General features: G+C 42.8%; 2 protein-coding genes and 1 long non-coding RNA gene across 3 annotated transcripts in view; 1 reads left to right on the top strand and 2 right to left on the bottom strand.

Annotated features, from left to right (window-relative positions):
- LOC148189515 (uncharacterized) overlaps window positions 1-14,406 on the top strand; it is a 50,196-nt gene that overhangs the window by 8,784 nt on the left and 27,006 nt on the right. The window lies entirely within an intron of this gene.
- On the bottom strand, window positions 2,936-6,926 carry foxf2b (forkhead box F2b). Its single transcript, XM_042483931.2, has 2 exons — window positions 5,448-6,926; window positions 2,936-3,629 (listed from the first exon to the last, which is right to left on the bottom strand). Exons 1-2 carry the CDS (start codon window positions 6,421-6,423, stop codon window positions 3,457-3,459), a joined length of 1,149 nt encoding a protein of 382 aa, XP_042339865.1. The 5' UTR covers window positions 6,424-6,926; the 3' UTR covers window positions 2,936-3,456.
- On the bottom strand, window positions 11,331-13,073 carry foxq1b (forkhead box Q1b). Its single transcript, XM_042483957.2, has one exon. It carries the CDS (start codon window positions 12,872-12,874, stop codon window positions 11,975-11,977), a length of 900 nt encoding a protein of 299 aa, XP_042339891.2. The 5' UTR covers window positions 12,875-13,073; the 3' UTR covers window positions 11,331-11,974.

Raw genomic sequence — 14,406 nt, 5'->3', positions numbered from 1 at the left:
GCCTACTGAAGTATTTGTAATGCACATCTGAATCAATGATTTAATATATAGATATGTATTAAACTGAATAAGGTACAGCAAGTGTAGTTCACTTGCTGAGAGAGAAGTCACATTTTTACTATTACTGCAAGAGAGTTGCATTCAGTCATTTGTTTTAGTTTTCATCTCATGCATCAGAGTCTCTGCTCTGTGTTCTTCTCGTAATATCATCCCACTGCAGAAATGATCTCTGCTGTGATCGTAGCCACTAGATGGCACTGTACTCCACCATATTTAAAGTTGAGCCCTCCTCAAAAACCTTGTCATGGAAAATCTAGCAGCTGCAGGGCCGCTTTGTATGACTTTTCATCATGGAGGGTTACACTGAGGAAATTAGACAGGACTTTGTTGTCTAGTCAAAAATGTTTTTCTTTTTGATTTGTGACTGCTGATGCTGTTCTTTCCTCTCTCTGTTACCAGTCCCATATGACATTTGTTGTGCCCCCAGAGTGTTCAAAACACAAGAGGGAGGCCACTACAGTAAGACCAACAGGACTCAGTCAGTCCCTCACCTGCTGTGATTTTCTGGATCTGAAGCTTGCTTACAAGCAGATATGAAGTATGAAGGTCCCCTGTGTAATTTGCTGCCAGATCTTTCTTTTTCTCTGAAACTGTCCACATGTGATTTGGTGTTGCACATTTGGCATTTTGGGTAGTTTATATGTGAAAAATAACTTGCGAAAGTATGAATTCTACATCTGGTTTTCATCTGTAATGCCAAAGAATATTTAAAATTGAATTTTTCTCAAACCTCTTGCACAGTTACTTTTAAGCCCACATGAGAAAAGACATTTAGAAAATAGTGAACCCCAGAGAAAAGCTTGGAAACCTACAGTGCACTTTAACATGATAAATAAACACTAAGGTAACAGATATTAAACATCCCAGCGAAAACATTTTCTCAGACGATGCATTTAAGACACAAATAGTGACTCCACAGTGCATATTAAGAAACTGTGATTATGTCAGTGACCTAATAAGGTGCTGCTACTGCCAAATCTTTATCTGCATGTTAGTAATGAGGGATGCTGCATTTGAGTCATGACCAAAAGCCATGCAGACAAAAAGTAGCAGCACAAGTGCAGCCGCCCAAGTCTGCTCTGTGTTTGTATGACGAGGCAACTCGCTCTCTCCCTGCGAGTCTGATCTGTTTACCGCACTCTAAAAATACCAAGCTGTTGCATTTCCATAGACGCGGGCCCTGTCGTTTCATTTGTTTATATGGCGTCTTCAAATGTTGGCAAACCCTGGATGTCCACATGGAAGGGAGCAGCCTCAGGATGTAGAGGGAAATTCAGCTGTTAGACAGGCTGGCTGTAAAACATGCAGAATGTGGAAAAATTCAGACTAAGAATAATAAGATTTTCTTAGAGGTAGCTTCTTCCTTTTATATTGTAATCTATCTTCTAAAGGATGTTCATATTTCAAGTGTCATATCAGCAGTCAATAAGCTTTAATGATCAGCCTGTGTGGGTCTTTTTTATCATGCTTTAAAGTATGCTTCTTCCTTAATAGCCCTTACTTATCAACAAAGGTAAAAGTACTTAAGCAATGTAGCCTACGTAAGTACAATTTTGAGGTACTTTACTTGAGTATTTCTGTTTTACGCTACTTTATAACTCAGCTCACATTTTTAGAGTATGTTTTATTGCACTGCATTGATTTGACAGCTGCGGCTACCTTGAGGTTATGGTTTTACAAACAAAACAAGTGACAGTCTAATAACATGCGATTTCTTGTTTTAGATTAAACTATCCAAAAGGATATACATCATCTCCACTTTGGTTTTATACATTTGAAATTCAGTTAACCTTTTAATAAATCAGTTATGATAATCCAATGTACAAAATGTATAATGAAAGGGGGCATTTTACTGTATAATGAGTACTACTCTAACCTTTTATTATTCCAATACAGTCTGCTGATAATACTTTTGTATTTTTACAAAAGTTAGATTTAAATGTGGGACTTTATGTTATAATGCATTTACAGTGTAGAAAAATCTTGATAGTGGCATTGCTGCGTTTAATTAAGTAAGGCATCTGAATACTTCTTTCATCAATACAACACCCCTGTTATAATCACAACTACCAAACAGAAACAATTGAAATACCAAAATTTTCACTCTCAAAATCACTCTAAAAATTAACATTATTTATTTATTGAATGATGAGAGGTTTGTATAATGAACATAAGAGTTAAAGCATACATTTTTTACGGAAACTATATTTTGCATATTAGGTTGTTATACTGTATGCATGCCTTTTTATTGAATATCATCGATTTTAGAGATTAATACTAGTTCAAAACCTCACTGTGAGTGGTGGAAAAAGTAGATCCTTTATGTACCACAATATAAATGTTCCATTATAACATAAAGTCTTACATTTAATCCCTTATACTGTATGTATATACAGAAGTATTAACAGCTAAATTTAGTATCAAAAGTGAAAGTACTCATTCTTCTGCAGAATGTCCCCTGTGCATTGTATTATTTTATATGATTTTAATAAGGATCTTAATGTTGCAGCTGTTTGCCAGGGATATATAACTGTTGAGTAGTTTTATCTATAATCATGATTAAAATATTATAAACAGATTGTAGGTTTTGCATGTTGACTCTGATTCTGGAAATTAACTTCAGCTGCCAAATAAATGAGAACAAGTATCAAGTGGCAGAAAGTGGAAATACTTATGAAAGTCCAAGTATCTTACATTTAGCAAATGTACTTTCCATCACTGCTGGCCCTAACTGGAGATGTGTAAATGTCCAGAAAGCAAAAGTCATCTTGTAATTATGTGTTTCGGCTGTTGCAAGCCTAATATCACCTCCGTTTAATGCAAAGTAAATAACTTTTCTACAGAAATGTGCACGGAAAGACAGAAGTCTGCAGAATTGTAGCCTAAAATATATATCAGCTTTATTGAAACCTTTTACAGAACAAAAAGTTGGCAAAGGGTTATACAATAAGTGCAAGGTTTGTTGCAGTTCATGTTAGCCTAAAGCGTCGTGTGTGTAGTTACTCTAATAGGATAGAACATAGTTACATAGAATATAATTTGTTTGCACGTGTTACAAGAGCAAACACATTAAAAGTTCCGAAGCTTCTTTTAAAGAAGAAAACGCTTGTCGGGGTTCATATTGGCAGAGTGGTTTTTATAAAGGCCTCTGGGGTTTCTTCATTCATTTCCTTCAATGCATAGTTTTCTCAAGTCCAACCAAGAGAGCTACTTTGGCTGCACGGAGGAGGCAAACATGTGAGAGCGGACGCCACGATACATCCTCGTATGAATCCTTCAAAAAAATTAGAAAAGTAGAAATGAAAAAAATGTCCGCTTGTTTGTTCAGACGGAGCTGCAGTTTCACTGTGACCCGTCGGTGCCTCTCTGGTTTGCAGTCCCCAATGACACCAGAGCTCACATCACGCAGGGTTTGATGTCCTGACACACGCTCTGGGGATGGTGGTGGTGGTGATGGTGATAGTAGGATCCGCCAGCCGAGGGGTGGAAGGAAGAGATGCCGTTAAAGTTTAACACAAAATCTTTCCTGTCGCACACCGAGGAATGGCTCTGATAGCGCGGGATCCCCACTGCACAGGGGACACAGAAGAAACATTAAATATATGCAAATGATACATTAATATTCATTATACTTTATGGATAGCATAGGGGTTTTTTTAGCATCTTAGTTTTTCCGTGAAATGATTCTGCACAATTATTATTTTTTGTGGCCAGAAATTAATGTTTTGCATGTCAAATATCACCGAAATAGATTTTTAAATAATCAGCTCAAGATATATCAAAATGTGTATTCACTGTTATTTAAAATGAGCAAAACTGACTGATGAGGACGGATAAGGCCTTGTTTTACGGAAATATTTTGTTTAAAAAAACGTATAGAACGCTCCTCCAAATTGTCTGGCATCTTTAGTGGTTAATTTGCACTTAAAGAAATTGGTAATTTCTTTACGTGAAAGCAGAAATAACTAGTTTTAAAAAATAATGTTTTGGAGAAATGTTTCTTCTATATACCTTCCACCAGTGCAATAATTTCAAATAAATTGTATTTTCAAAGGCAATGTACCTTCCGTTAGCTATTTTTGAAAAATAATTTTAATGAATTTATTTTGATTTATAACCAATAGCAGTAATGTATATGAGTAATGTTACCCAGAGAGCTCCAACCTTGCAAGAGTATTTAAATGAGACTCAGTGACCGTCATTTTGTGTCTGTAAGTGAGCCTCTGTTTCCAGAAAGAGAAAAATAAATGGGGAGGCTGTGGCTTCGTCAAGGTCATAAGGACTCCAGATGTGACTGTGTTTTTCAGGGGAAGACAGCAGGCTTTATCCTCCGGGCCACAGCTCAGCTGCCCTGCGCCCATTTTCACACACAAGACTGACAGTGCAGTTACCGACCCTGCACCGTGCAGCCAGTCCGTTTATCCTCGGTGCAGGCTCAATTAAGACGCTGCGTAAAGTTTAACAAGGCCTTCCGTCTCTGGTGGATACGCGGTGGTTGGAATCCTCCGCCGGTGTGGTCCGACCTGCGCAGTCTTTGTTTAGTTAACCTCGGGGACCCTTTCGGGCTCCAGCATGGGTTAGTCGCCTCGGTGAAATCCCCAGACTTTAGTAAAGCCTCAGTCTGTTATGTTAAAGTAAATGAGCGTGAACTGGGGAGGTGCATTAAGAGCGCGATCACAAAATAGCTGTTTTTCTTAACCTAGTTATTATGGAAAATATCCCGTGAACACTTGTACAGATGTGACTGATAAACCCCTGCAGACTGTGGATTCAAGAGATATATACACATTAGCAGCTCCTGGAATCTGAATTTTATTTATTTATTAGCCTCAAAATCGGTTTGAAAACTAATGTTAATTTTTCTGAACCATGCCAAGGTCAGCGCGTGTTGTTTGTGGGTTTTATTATTCAATTAACATCCAACGTAACCTTTTAATTCAATATAATGAGTTAAACAATTGTTACATTATTTTGTGACCCACAATTAGTCATCCTGATTTTCAAGTAGGATGAAAATAATTTAGGAGGAAATTCAAGGTCAAACGAAAGTACTAAATTATTTTTTTTTATTACTCTGATGCCTTGCATCAATATGACAAGTATAAATTTTCCTCTCAAATAAACGCGGCATTCCTGATTTTAAACACTAGTGATATATATTAAATCATTTCATAATTTAGTTTTTTGCCACACAAAAACCTTTCAATTTGTCACAGGCCTCTGTTGCTCATAGAAACATGTTTTTGAACATTGCAGTCTGTCTTGCAAATGTCATATTGTGATAATTATTTATCATCATGTTTTTTGATTGATTTATTTTTATGATAAATCCAAAATATAGTAGACGGGTTTCATCATCCCCAGTGCGAGCTCTGAGTGAGTCATACCTGATATGTCGGTGCTGTGGCTGTCCCTGCCATTCTGGTGAAGATAACTCTGCTCCAGGGAGTAAGGCGACATGCCGGAGTGTAAACCAGAGGACGCGGGGCTGCTGGAGGTTAGAGGCTGCTGCTTGATGTAGGGGGACCCGCCGGAGGTCGCCCAGTGTGCGGATGTACTGGCGTACGGGGAGTGGCCATCCAGCGCGCTGGCCATGGCTGGAGAGGACGGTACAGGGCTGCTGCTGCTGTCCGGCCCGTACTCCCCGTTAGACGGCACGGGACAGCTCGCCATGTACGTGGAGCCGGGACTCGGGGACATGTGGGGTACATGGTGGCCGCCGCTCAGCCCGTCGTACCCCCCGGCCATTGAATTGCTCATCATGTCCAAGTTGTAGCTGTTGCTGTGACAAGCGAGGGTGGCGGATGGAGACTGAAAGTCAAAACTCTGCGGGAGGATGGAGGTGCCGAAGCCTATCCCGTTCATCATCCGATACATGGGCTTCAGAGCTTGACACTTTCTTCTGAAGCCTCTGGGTCTGCGACGAAACGAGCCCTCCTCGAACATGAACTCACTGCCTGGGTCGATAGTCCAGTAGTGGCCTTTCCCCGGCCTGCCCAGCCCTTTGGGCAGTTTGATGAAGCACTCGTTCAGCGATAGATTATGCCGGACCGAGTTCTTCCAGCCCTGATATGAGCCCCTGAAGAATGGGAAGCGAGCCTGCAGGAACTGGTAGATCTCACTGAGTGTCAGTCGTTTGGTGGGGGAGCTCTGTATTGCCATAACGATGAGGGCGATGTACGAGTACGGCGGCTTTTCTGGTCGCCGTAAACCAGAGCTCGTCTTCTTTCCTTTAATGGCGGTGGACGAACTTTCTGTGGAGGCTTGTGGGCTCAGCATGGCGGGGTGCAAGGCGCCGGACGCCGGGCTGGATCTCAGAGGAGGCGGAGGGTCCAGCTGCTGCTGAGGGGTCTCGGTCGTCATGTCAGCTCTGACGTACGACTGGCGTCGCGTGGAGAGAGGGGGGGAGAAAAGACGAGCTGTGAGATGTGTTAAAATAGCAATATATATATCGGGATCCAGCGGTCAGTGTCCTTGCAAGTGAGCGTTACACCGCCAGTGGTCCTCAGAATCCCAGCGCAAAATGGAGTGAAATCTGTCTCCAGTTACGCACGACTCTCCCGTTACGCACGGTGCTCCCTTGACGCATGCAGAACGCACGGCGAGTACGCACTGACAGAGAGAGGAAGAGGAAGAGAGAGAGGGGGGAGCTGCGTATCCGCTGGAGACTGAGTGTCCAGGGCTTTAGCTCGACACAGGAGCTCCACTGGGTGTCACGGCGGCGCTAAGTGGCGCTGTGTGGCGCGCCGGGTGGCCATCGACCGCCTTAATAATCCCTCAAGTGGAGGAAACACGAAAACCCCTCGATTTAGCGCGCGCAACAGTCCAGCCAAACAAAGCTCGGCCACCTATCATTTCATAAATCTTTCTTCCCTCTGCGTGAGCCCCTCCACCCCCTTCTCCTCATCCGAACTCTGCGCCTGCAAATCTCCCTGAAATCAGTGACGAATAGAGCCACCCCCCTCCGCCCTCCTGCCAAATCTGGCCCAAGTCCACTTACCGTTCTCAGCAGCGTTAAAGCCCCTCATTCTCTCCTCTCCACGTCTTCTTTCTTCCCCTCCCACCCCCTCACTCCAAGTTCGGACTACACGCAATTAAGCCATCTATCAAACCTCCTCCAGACATCCCAATCAACAGCGCCACACGCCAGACGCACAAGTTAAAAAACGAGCTTTCTCCCCCCTCTGGTCCTGCATGTATGAAGTCGTGATTTGCCACAGATCATACATTTTTCTGACACGCATAAACCACCACAATATGTGCAAAAAGATCCAACTTGCAATTGAAACAATGATGAGCTAAAACATTCATTTGGGCCTACATGATATCATCTGCGGCAAATATCCAAACGCATCCAAGCAATTAAAAAAAACGCACCGTCTTGTAATATTTGTATTATTTTGCTCATAATTTCCTCCCAAACGGGTCCAGAGGATAACAAAAACAAACTGTCGCGGTGCCGGGCTGGGGCGAGGAGTGTGAGAGATGGAGAGGTGGTGGTCTTTACCGTGCGTGTGTAAGCGGGGGGTTGCTCTGAGTAAATGACTTTGACATGAGTGGAAGCAGGCTTTTTCCATCAAGCCCGGCCCTGGATACCACACACAGCGCGCCAGTGTCAGCTTACCGCCCCGGGCCAGAGCCGGTCCCATGGGCCCCACGTTCATTAGAGAGAAAAGCGAAATTAGGCGAGCGGGCGTCGACAGTTTCCTCCCCTATGGAGACATCACACACAGATTTGTCCAACATGATGGAGTTATATATCCCATAGAGGTAATATCAACATCCGTGCTGCGACGGAGCGGAGATCATTGGAGGGGTAAAAGGCGCAAAGTTTTGTGGCTGTCGCTAAACCCAGACCTTTTTGGTGCCGTTGAGCATGTTTGTCACTATATTTTCTAAATTTTGTAGTCGTGCATAGATCATATTTCTGTGTTATTTAAGGTACATTAATTGCGTTCTTTACTCCCCACAGGCCCACGTTGATGATGTTTATTAAAAGTTTATAAAAATAAAAGAGAAAAAGTGGAAACTACAGAAAAAAACATAGTTCCTCTTTTTTTATTGTTATTTTTTATGTCACACACTCAAATCTGTGCACGTGATAGCCTACACGACCCTTATTAAGTTTAGATATAGACCCGTCCTGGAGGATTTTCCCAAACAATAACCAGCAACAATAACCTTTGCACTTTGCACAACAAAGGATGTGCGGATAAAATCATTTTCCACCATGACACACAGAGCGGTTTGGAGGAGCTTAACGGCCCCAGAAATTTCCTGCAACATCAAAACTTATGACCCCCGCCGAGATCAGGATGCCTCGGCTTGCAGAGGGAATCTTTGTTCTGGGAGCGCTTTGAAGACGGCGCTCCGGCTGCCTTTTACGCACCGAGATTATATGAGCTCCCAATTTAGCCTTTTGGAAAATATCAAGTGATCAGCGGCCACCACGAAAGCTATTCAGAGGTGTTTTTGATAGAGGAGTTTGCCTTTGCAATGCAGTCACTGCTGGAGGCCCATATGAGCCTGTTGCCGACACTATGAGGCCTTGTGTTTGTTTTCATGTTTAGGCTGAAATACATTGTTTATCCCCCGTGAAATATTAGGTAGATAAGATTTGTAGAGAATGCTGTCGGGCGTGTCTGACCTCAGGTAACCTATTTCAGGCCATTTTGACATATAATGCTCACGGCCTACAAATAAAATTAAGTAGATTGCAAAAGCATAATGTCCTTCTATTTCTCATTTAAAATAAGCACCAACAAATATTTAGTTTTTTTCCCCCTAAATATTACATAAGATGTTTATGCATTATAATAATATCACTGTGCTTATTTAGGCTTGTGATATACATAATCATAATATAAAATAATAACAAACGCCGACTTCAGCTCCTTTTAACGATAATCTAATATTCTTTGGGCTGCTCGGGGTTTCTGCTGGCCGCTCCGCTCCGCCTGTGTTTCCTGTAGCGGTGCCGGGAGCTTTGGAGCTGCCTCTCCGGGACTCAGGGAGGTCAGGCGCGGTTCAGTTTGCCGGAGTGACAGACTGTTTGGACTTCCTAACATTGTGCCTGCCATAAAGTTTGGTTTCATAACACTGTGGGCCTTATTCATAGGCAGCGAGCCCTGCTGGAACAGGCCGGAGTCAGTGCTCAGGCAGCGTGATGACGTGGACCGGGTCGAGACGGGCACCGGCTGAAATGTAAATGCAGAGAAAGACTATTTACAAATATGGAGGATGCGCGTCCTCATTTAGATGTTCACATTGTACGGAGGATGAGAGGATTGGAGCCACGTGACATCCCCGCACACAGGTGTGCTGTTCTGGCGTTTCACCTGCAGGTTGCAGCATTGTCCCTGGAAACAGGAGCAGGTCTCACCTGTCACCTGTCAGACTGTCCGGTGCGCTCTCCCCGCAGACATCAGCTTCTGTTTTACAGCCTCAACATGCATGTGCATAAGGACCAGAGGGGGCATAATATGAGATGTAGCAGATCAGTGTGCATCACCGTATGGATGTTATCAAAACATGGTCGAATGCCGAAACGAGCACAGTGACAAAATTAAAGGATATTTAGTGTTTAAATGTGCAGATTCGTTTTGAGCCACCTGCACCATGTCCGAAACTCAAACATCGAACAAAACATCTTTGAATTTTGTCATTTAATATATCTGACGTATGAAAGATCTGATATTTTAAATAATAAAAGTATTACAGTCGCTTTCTATTAGATTGTAATAACGTTTGTAATTCGTTGACATCAGTCTCTTACAAAGCAGGTTACAATTTTGAAAAAAACAAACAAACAAACAAACAAACAAAAAAGCACAATTTTTGTGGTCCTATTCTTCTTTTGTGTGGTTGCATATATTGCAAAAAATATCTTATTATTTACCAGGCTTTTGTTTTTAGAGAAAACCATCAAACATTTTTTCCCCCGATGTTATACAAAATATTGCACATCAGAATTACCTGAGGTTATTTAGAAAATAACATGAACACCATTTTAACGTGAAAACTGTGTCCCGAAATTAGAATATGTCCTGATCTTTATATCGACTTTACACTATAATTCTGAAATTTTCTTCAGAATAAAGAACGTGTAGATTTTACACGAACAGTGTTATGTCAGTGGACCAGCAGCTGATGAGTGTGGGGTCTGTTTCAGGACCGTGGAGAGCAACTGCAGCCTCCTGCGGACCCGATGAACAGCCTGCAGGACTGTGAGCACTCATTGCTGAAGAAAATATTGTGTGTGCATGTAAATCCGAACATCTGGCCGATTCAAAGAATCAGATAATTGTGTTCTGAAGACGGAACAAATTCTGATTTTTTTTTCTTACAGTGAGCGCACTGCGGACACATCACCACTTTATTCAGTATTAGTTTGTGATAAACGGTTCCGCACTGACCAGGACATAGTACCGTTTACATGCACCAAATTATTTTAATGTTTTTAGTAAACAATTCATGACATATTTTCTATGTATTATTGTTTTGATAAAACATTAATGTTAATGGGCTGTTCGTAAAAAAAAAATAGATCATAGATTCATTAAAACAATAATATTAAATCTTTAAATAACTTTTTTTTTGGAGGGGAATGTTTTCATGGCCTGAGGCAAAGCGTTTTATTTGAAATACATAAATGATATTTTCTTACAAATGTTTTTCAGTATTTTTGGTGTGTGGCCGGGCTTTATGTTATAAGCCCATGTGGGCTGGGGACACACTAAATAATATAATAATTATATATGTTGAGTCCTTAATTTTTGATCTGTGCAGTGTGTGTGTGTGTGTGTGTGTGTGTGTGTGTGTGTGTGTGTATGTATGTGTGTGTGTGTGTGTGTGTGTGTGTGTGTGTGTGTGTGTGTGTGTGTGTGTGTGTGTGTGTTTACTGTAGTTTTTGTCTTGATTTCAGTATAACAACTTACTGAATTTATTTTCGTCTTTTTATAAGCTGCTCCTGGCCAATATTCGTACATTTCCGTTAGTTTAAAATGTACCTCAGAGCAGTATGTTTGACATTCATTTGGTATTTTCACTTTAATGATTATGTTTTTTTTCTCCATTATTTTGAACAGATTATGAAACCACCAACCCCTCATTTTTTGACTTTACAGTCAAATCTAGCGCAGACTTGTCTCCTGTTGAACAGGTGTAAGCCCCATTCCCTCCCGCCCCCGCTGCTCTGTGCACCTGCTTCTGATCTCTCAAACACTCGCTCCCTTTCATGTCTGTGATGAATAACTCATTGAACATCAGGGTCCCATTGTGTCACGTTTTTTATTCATAAAAATACCAGGCATGCATGAATCAATCTTAGGAAAACATCGGGACATTTCCATGCGTTACTCGTGCAGCCACGTGATTCTCATCGCAGCTCAGTCAATATTTTATATATATATATATATATATATATATATATATATATATATACACACACACATATATATATGTACAACAATATTTTATACAGCAGGTCATACAAAACATGAAAATATAAATAGATTAATATTTTTGTGTTTGAGCTTGGCGCTTGATTGCCGTCGTACAGTGGAAATGACCAGTGAACCATGGATACATGACAGACAAACACTCTAAACATCTCAAACACACACACACACACACACACACACACACACACACACACACACACACACACACACACACACACACACACACACAGGGTGGAATGTACTGCGATGACAGCAACTTTTTGCTGAATAACTACACAGTTAATGACGCCACGTCATGTTTGTTTGTTTGTTTTACTGCAGAATGACTGACAGCAGTCGTGATGTGACAGACAGATTCCCAAACAGTTAAACAGCTAAAGCACTGAAAGCTAAGCGCCCACGAAAGTGCACATGAGTCGAAACAAGCAAGTCTGACAGAAAGTCCGGGTGCTTTATGAGAGCAAAGAGTCTATATGGAAACCCCGCGTCTTGGTGGGCATCTTGAGCGCGTGCAGAGCGGCCTCAGGTGCGGCCATGCCCGGTGCTGTGTGCTGGAGGTATGTGAGCACATTCCTGCTGGGCTCTGTGCTGCTGCTGTACGCCCCCTCTGACAGGTACGCGTGCTGCGCCGGGTAACTCAGAGTGTAAGGCAGTACGTGGGACCCTGGGGGCCAGTAGAGCCGGGGAGCGTGGGTGTCTGCGTCAACGTGGCTGTCCTCCCTCCGTTTGAATGGTGTGCTGAGGATGCTGTCGATGGCAAAGGGGCTGGAGAACTTGGCCCCCACCCTCTCCTCCGGCGCGGGGAGGCGGGTGTCCTCGCTGAGGATGTCCGGACTCTCCCGCTCCTTAGCGGACCTCTTGGCGATGCGCTTCCTCCTACGGCGGAACACCCCATCAGCGAAGGTGTACTCGCTGTGCGGGTTGAGCATCCAGTAGTTGTCCTTGCCCCACGGCCTGGACGGGTCCCGCAGCACTTTGAGGAAGCAGTCGTTGAGTGACAGGTTGTGGCGCACAGAGTTCCTCCAGCCGGTGTAGCTGCCGCGGAAAAACGGGAACTTCTTCATCAGGTAGTCGTTGATCTCTGCCAGAGTGAGGCGGCCGCTGCCGGACTCCCGGATGGCCATGGCGATGAGAGCGATGTAGGAGTAAGGGGGTTTGGGTCTGCGGGTGTAGGGCTTTCCCTTGCTGCCGTCGCCGCTCTGGGCGACAGGTGCCGGGCTGTTGGCCACGCAGTCCCCGTCCGACCCCAGCTCGTCCCCGGACAGAGGAGACGGAACTCCCCCCTCAGCGTCCATGCACAACTCCAGTGGCTTCTGCGCGAAGTGGTGCGCTGAGAAAACTTCAAGTTTCATTTCTCCCAAACAGAAGGATGATCTTCTCCGTTTAAGTGTCTCCTCTTGTGTGAGCTGAGCAGCAGGGCAGGTGTAGAGGTCCTGACAGCTGAAATGTCTCTGTGTGTTTGTGTGTTGTAGAGGCTCGTCTGAAGCGCTGGAGGCACCCTGAGCCTCAGTGTGGAGCAGCAGAATACAGATCTGTCTCCGGAGACACGCTTGTCTTGCTATAATATAATGGCTCGGCAAGGGACGGCCCACAGGCGGGGTTTACAGCCCCAATCCATTGAAGCGATTGAGTGATTTACTGTATGTATGTTTACAATTGGACGCTACTGTGCCACGCCAGGGGAGTGAAAAAAAACTGAGGGAGTGAAGAGAGAGAGGGCAGGTATGAAAATCAATCAATCAATCATTCTATCTATCTATCTATCTATGTGGGCAAAGGGTCGTTTTAAGCATTTACTATACATTTTAACGGTATTCAAAAGTTTTCTAACAAAACAAAACAAAACAAAACAAAACAAAACAAAACAGACACTTTGCCCGAGCTTGATTTTGCACCTTGAATATGTTTTTCTTCTTCTATTAATCAAAAATAACAGTTTTATTGAGTCCCCTCTTTTCCTGAATTCAAGATTCAGTGAAGTGCATTAAAAATACTTCAAATGCATTTTTTTTTCAACCTTAGACTCTGCAGTCTTGGTCCGGTTTGATATTTCTCCTCTTTGATCGCTTCCTATGAAAAGCAACAACGATATAGAGAGTTACATTTTAATTTCGGTGGGAAAATGCAAATGTTTGCGCACATCAGCAAAGCCTTCGGGGAGTGCTGAAAAGTTTAAAATGTTCAGTTCAAGCAACACACGATGGACAGAAAAAAAGGGGAGAATAAATGGAGAAAAAGACAAAAACTGGTGTTCACCTCTACCTGTTGCTCTCTGCACCAGCCCTCCGGTGGAACGAGGAAGGAACGCGGACGCACAGCTGAAATAAAAGAGATTGGTTTGGATGAGTTCCACCTTACGCACAAAAGATGATATGTAAGATCTCAGGTTAGGCAACAGGGTTGAGGGAATAATATTTTTTAAATGGCAGAGAGGTCATATGAAGTTCAAAGGACCATCGCACCTGCATGCAAAGAAACAGTCGAATAACAGAAGCCTGAAAACATACAAATCACTCTGCGTTAAACCGGTGATGCAAATAAGCAGAGAGAGGGAGGCAGTGTGTGTCTCTCAAGTGTGAGAATCTCACTGTCGAATGTAAATGGTGATCCCGATGACCTTAACAACAGCAGTATTGTTTTATTTAAAGGAAATATAATTAGTTTTCTGGTCTTAAGGTTAGATTATATTTTGGATTTAGCTGTTTCTTTGATATTATTGTTTAAAAACCGCCCTAATAATACCCTTTCTTCCATCTTTTTTGCAAAATCTGGCAATAGTTGCTTTTTTATTTTTGTACAAAGGCTTTATGAAGAACTTATGTCAGTATGAATAAAATGCTGTTTAATAATAGCCAGGGACGGAACAAGAGATTTTGTGGTCCTA

The sequence above is a fragment of the Plectropomus leopardus genome, chromosome 5, assembly GCF_026936395.1.
Source record: "Plectropomus leopardus strain MGB_pleo_1.0 chromosome 5, ASM2693639v1, whole genome shotgun sequence".
In the NCBI taxonomy this organism is placed as follows: Eukaryota; Metazoa; Chordata; class Actinopteri; order Perciformes; family Serranidae; genus Plectropomus; species Plectropomus leopardus.
The sequence above is the reverse complement of the archived record's forward strand: the minus strand, read 5'-3'. Positions and strand labels throughout refer to the sequence as shown.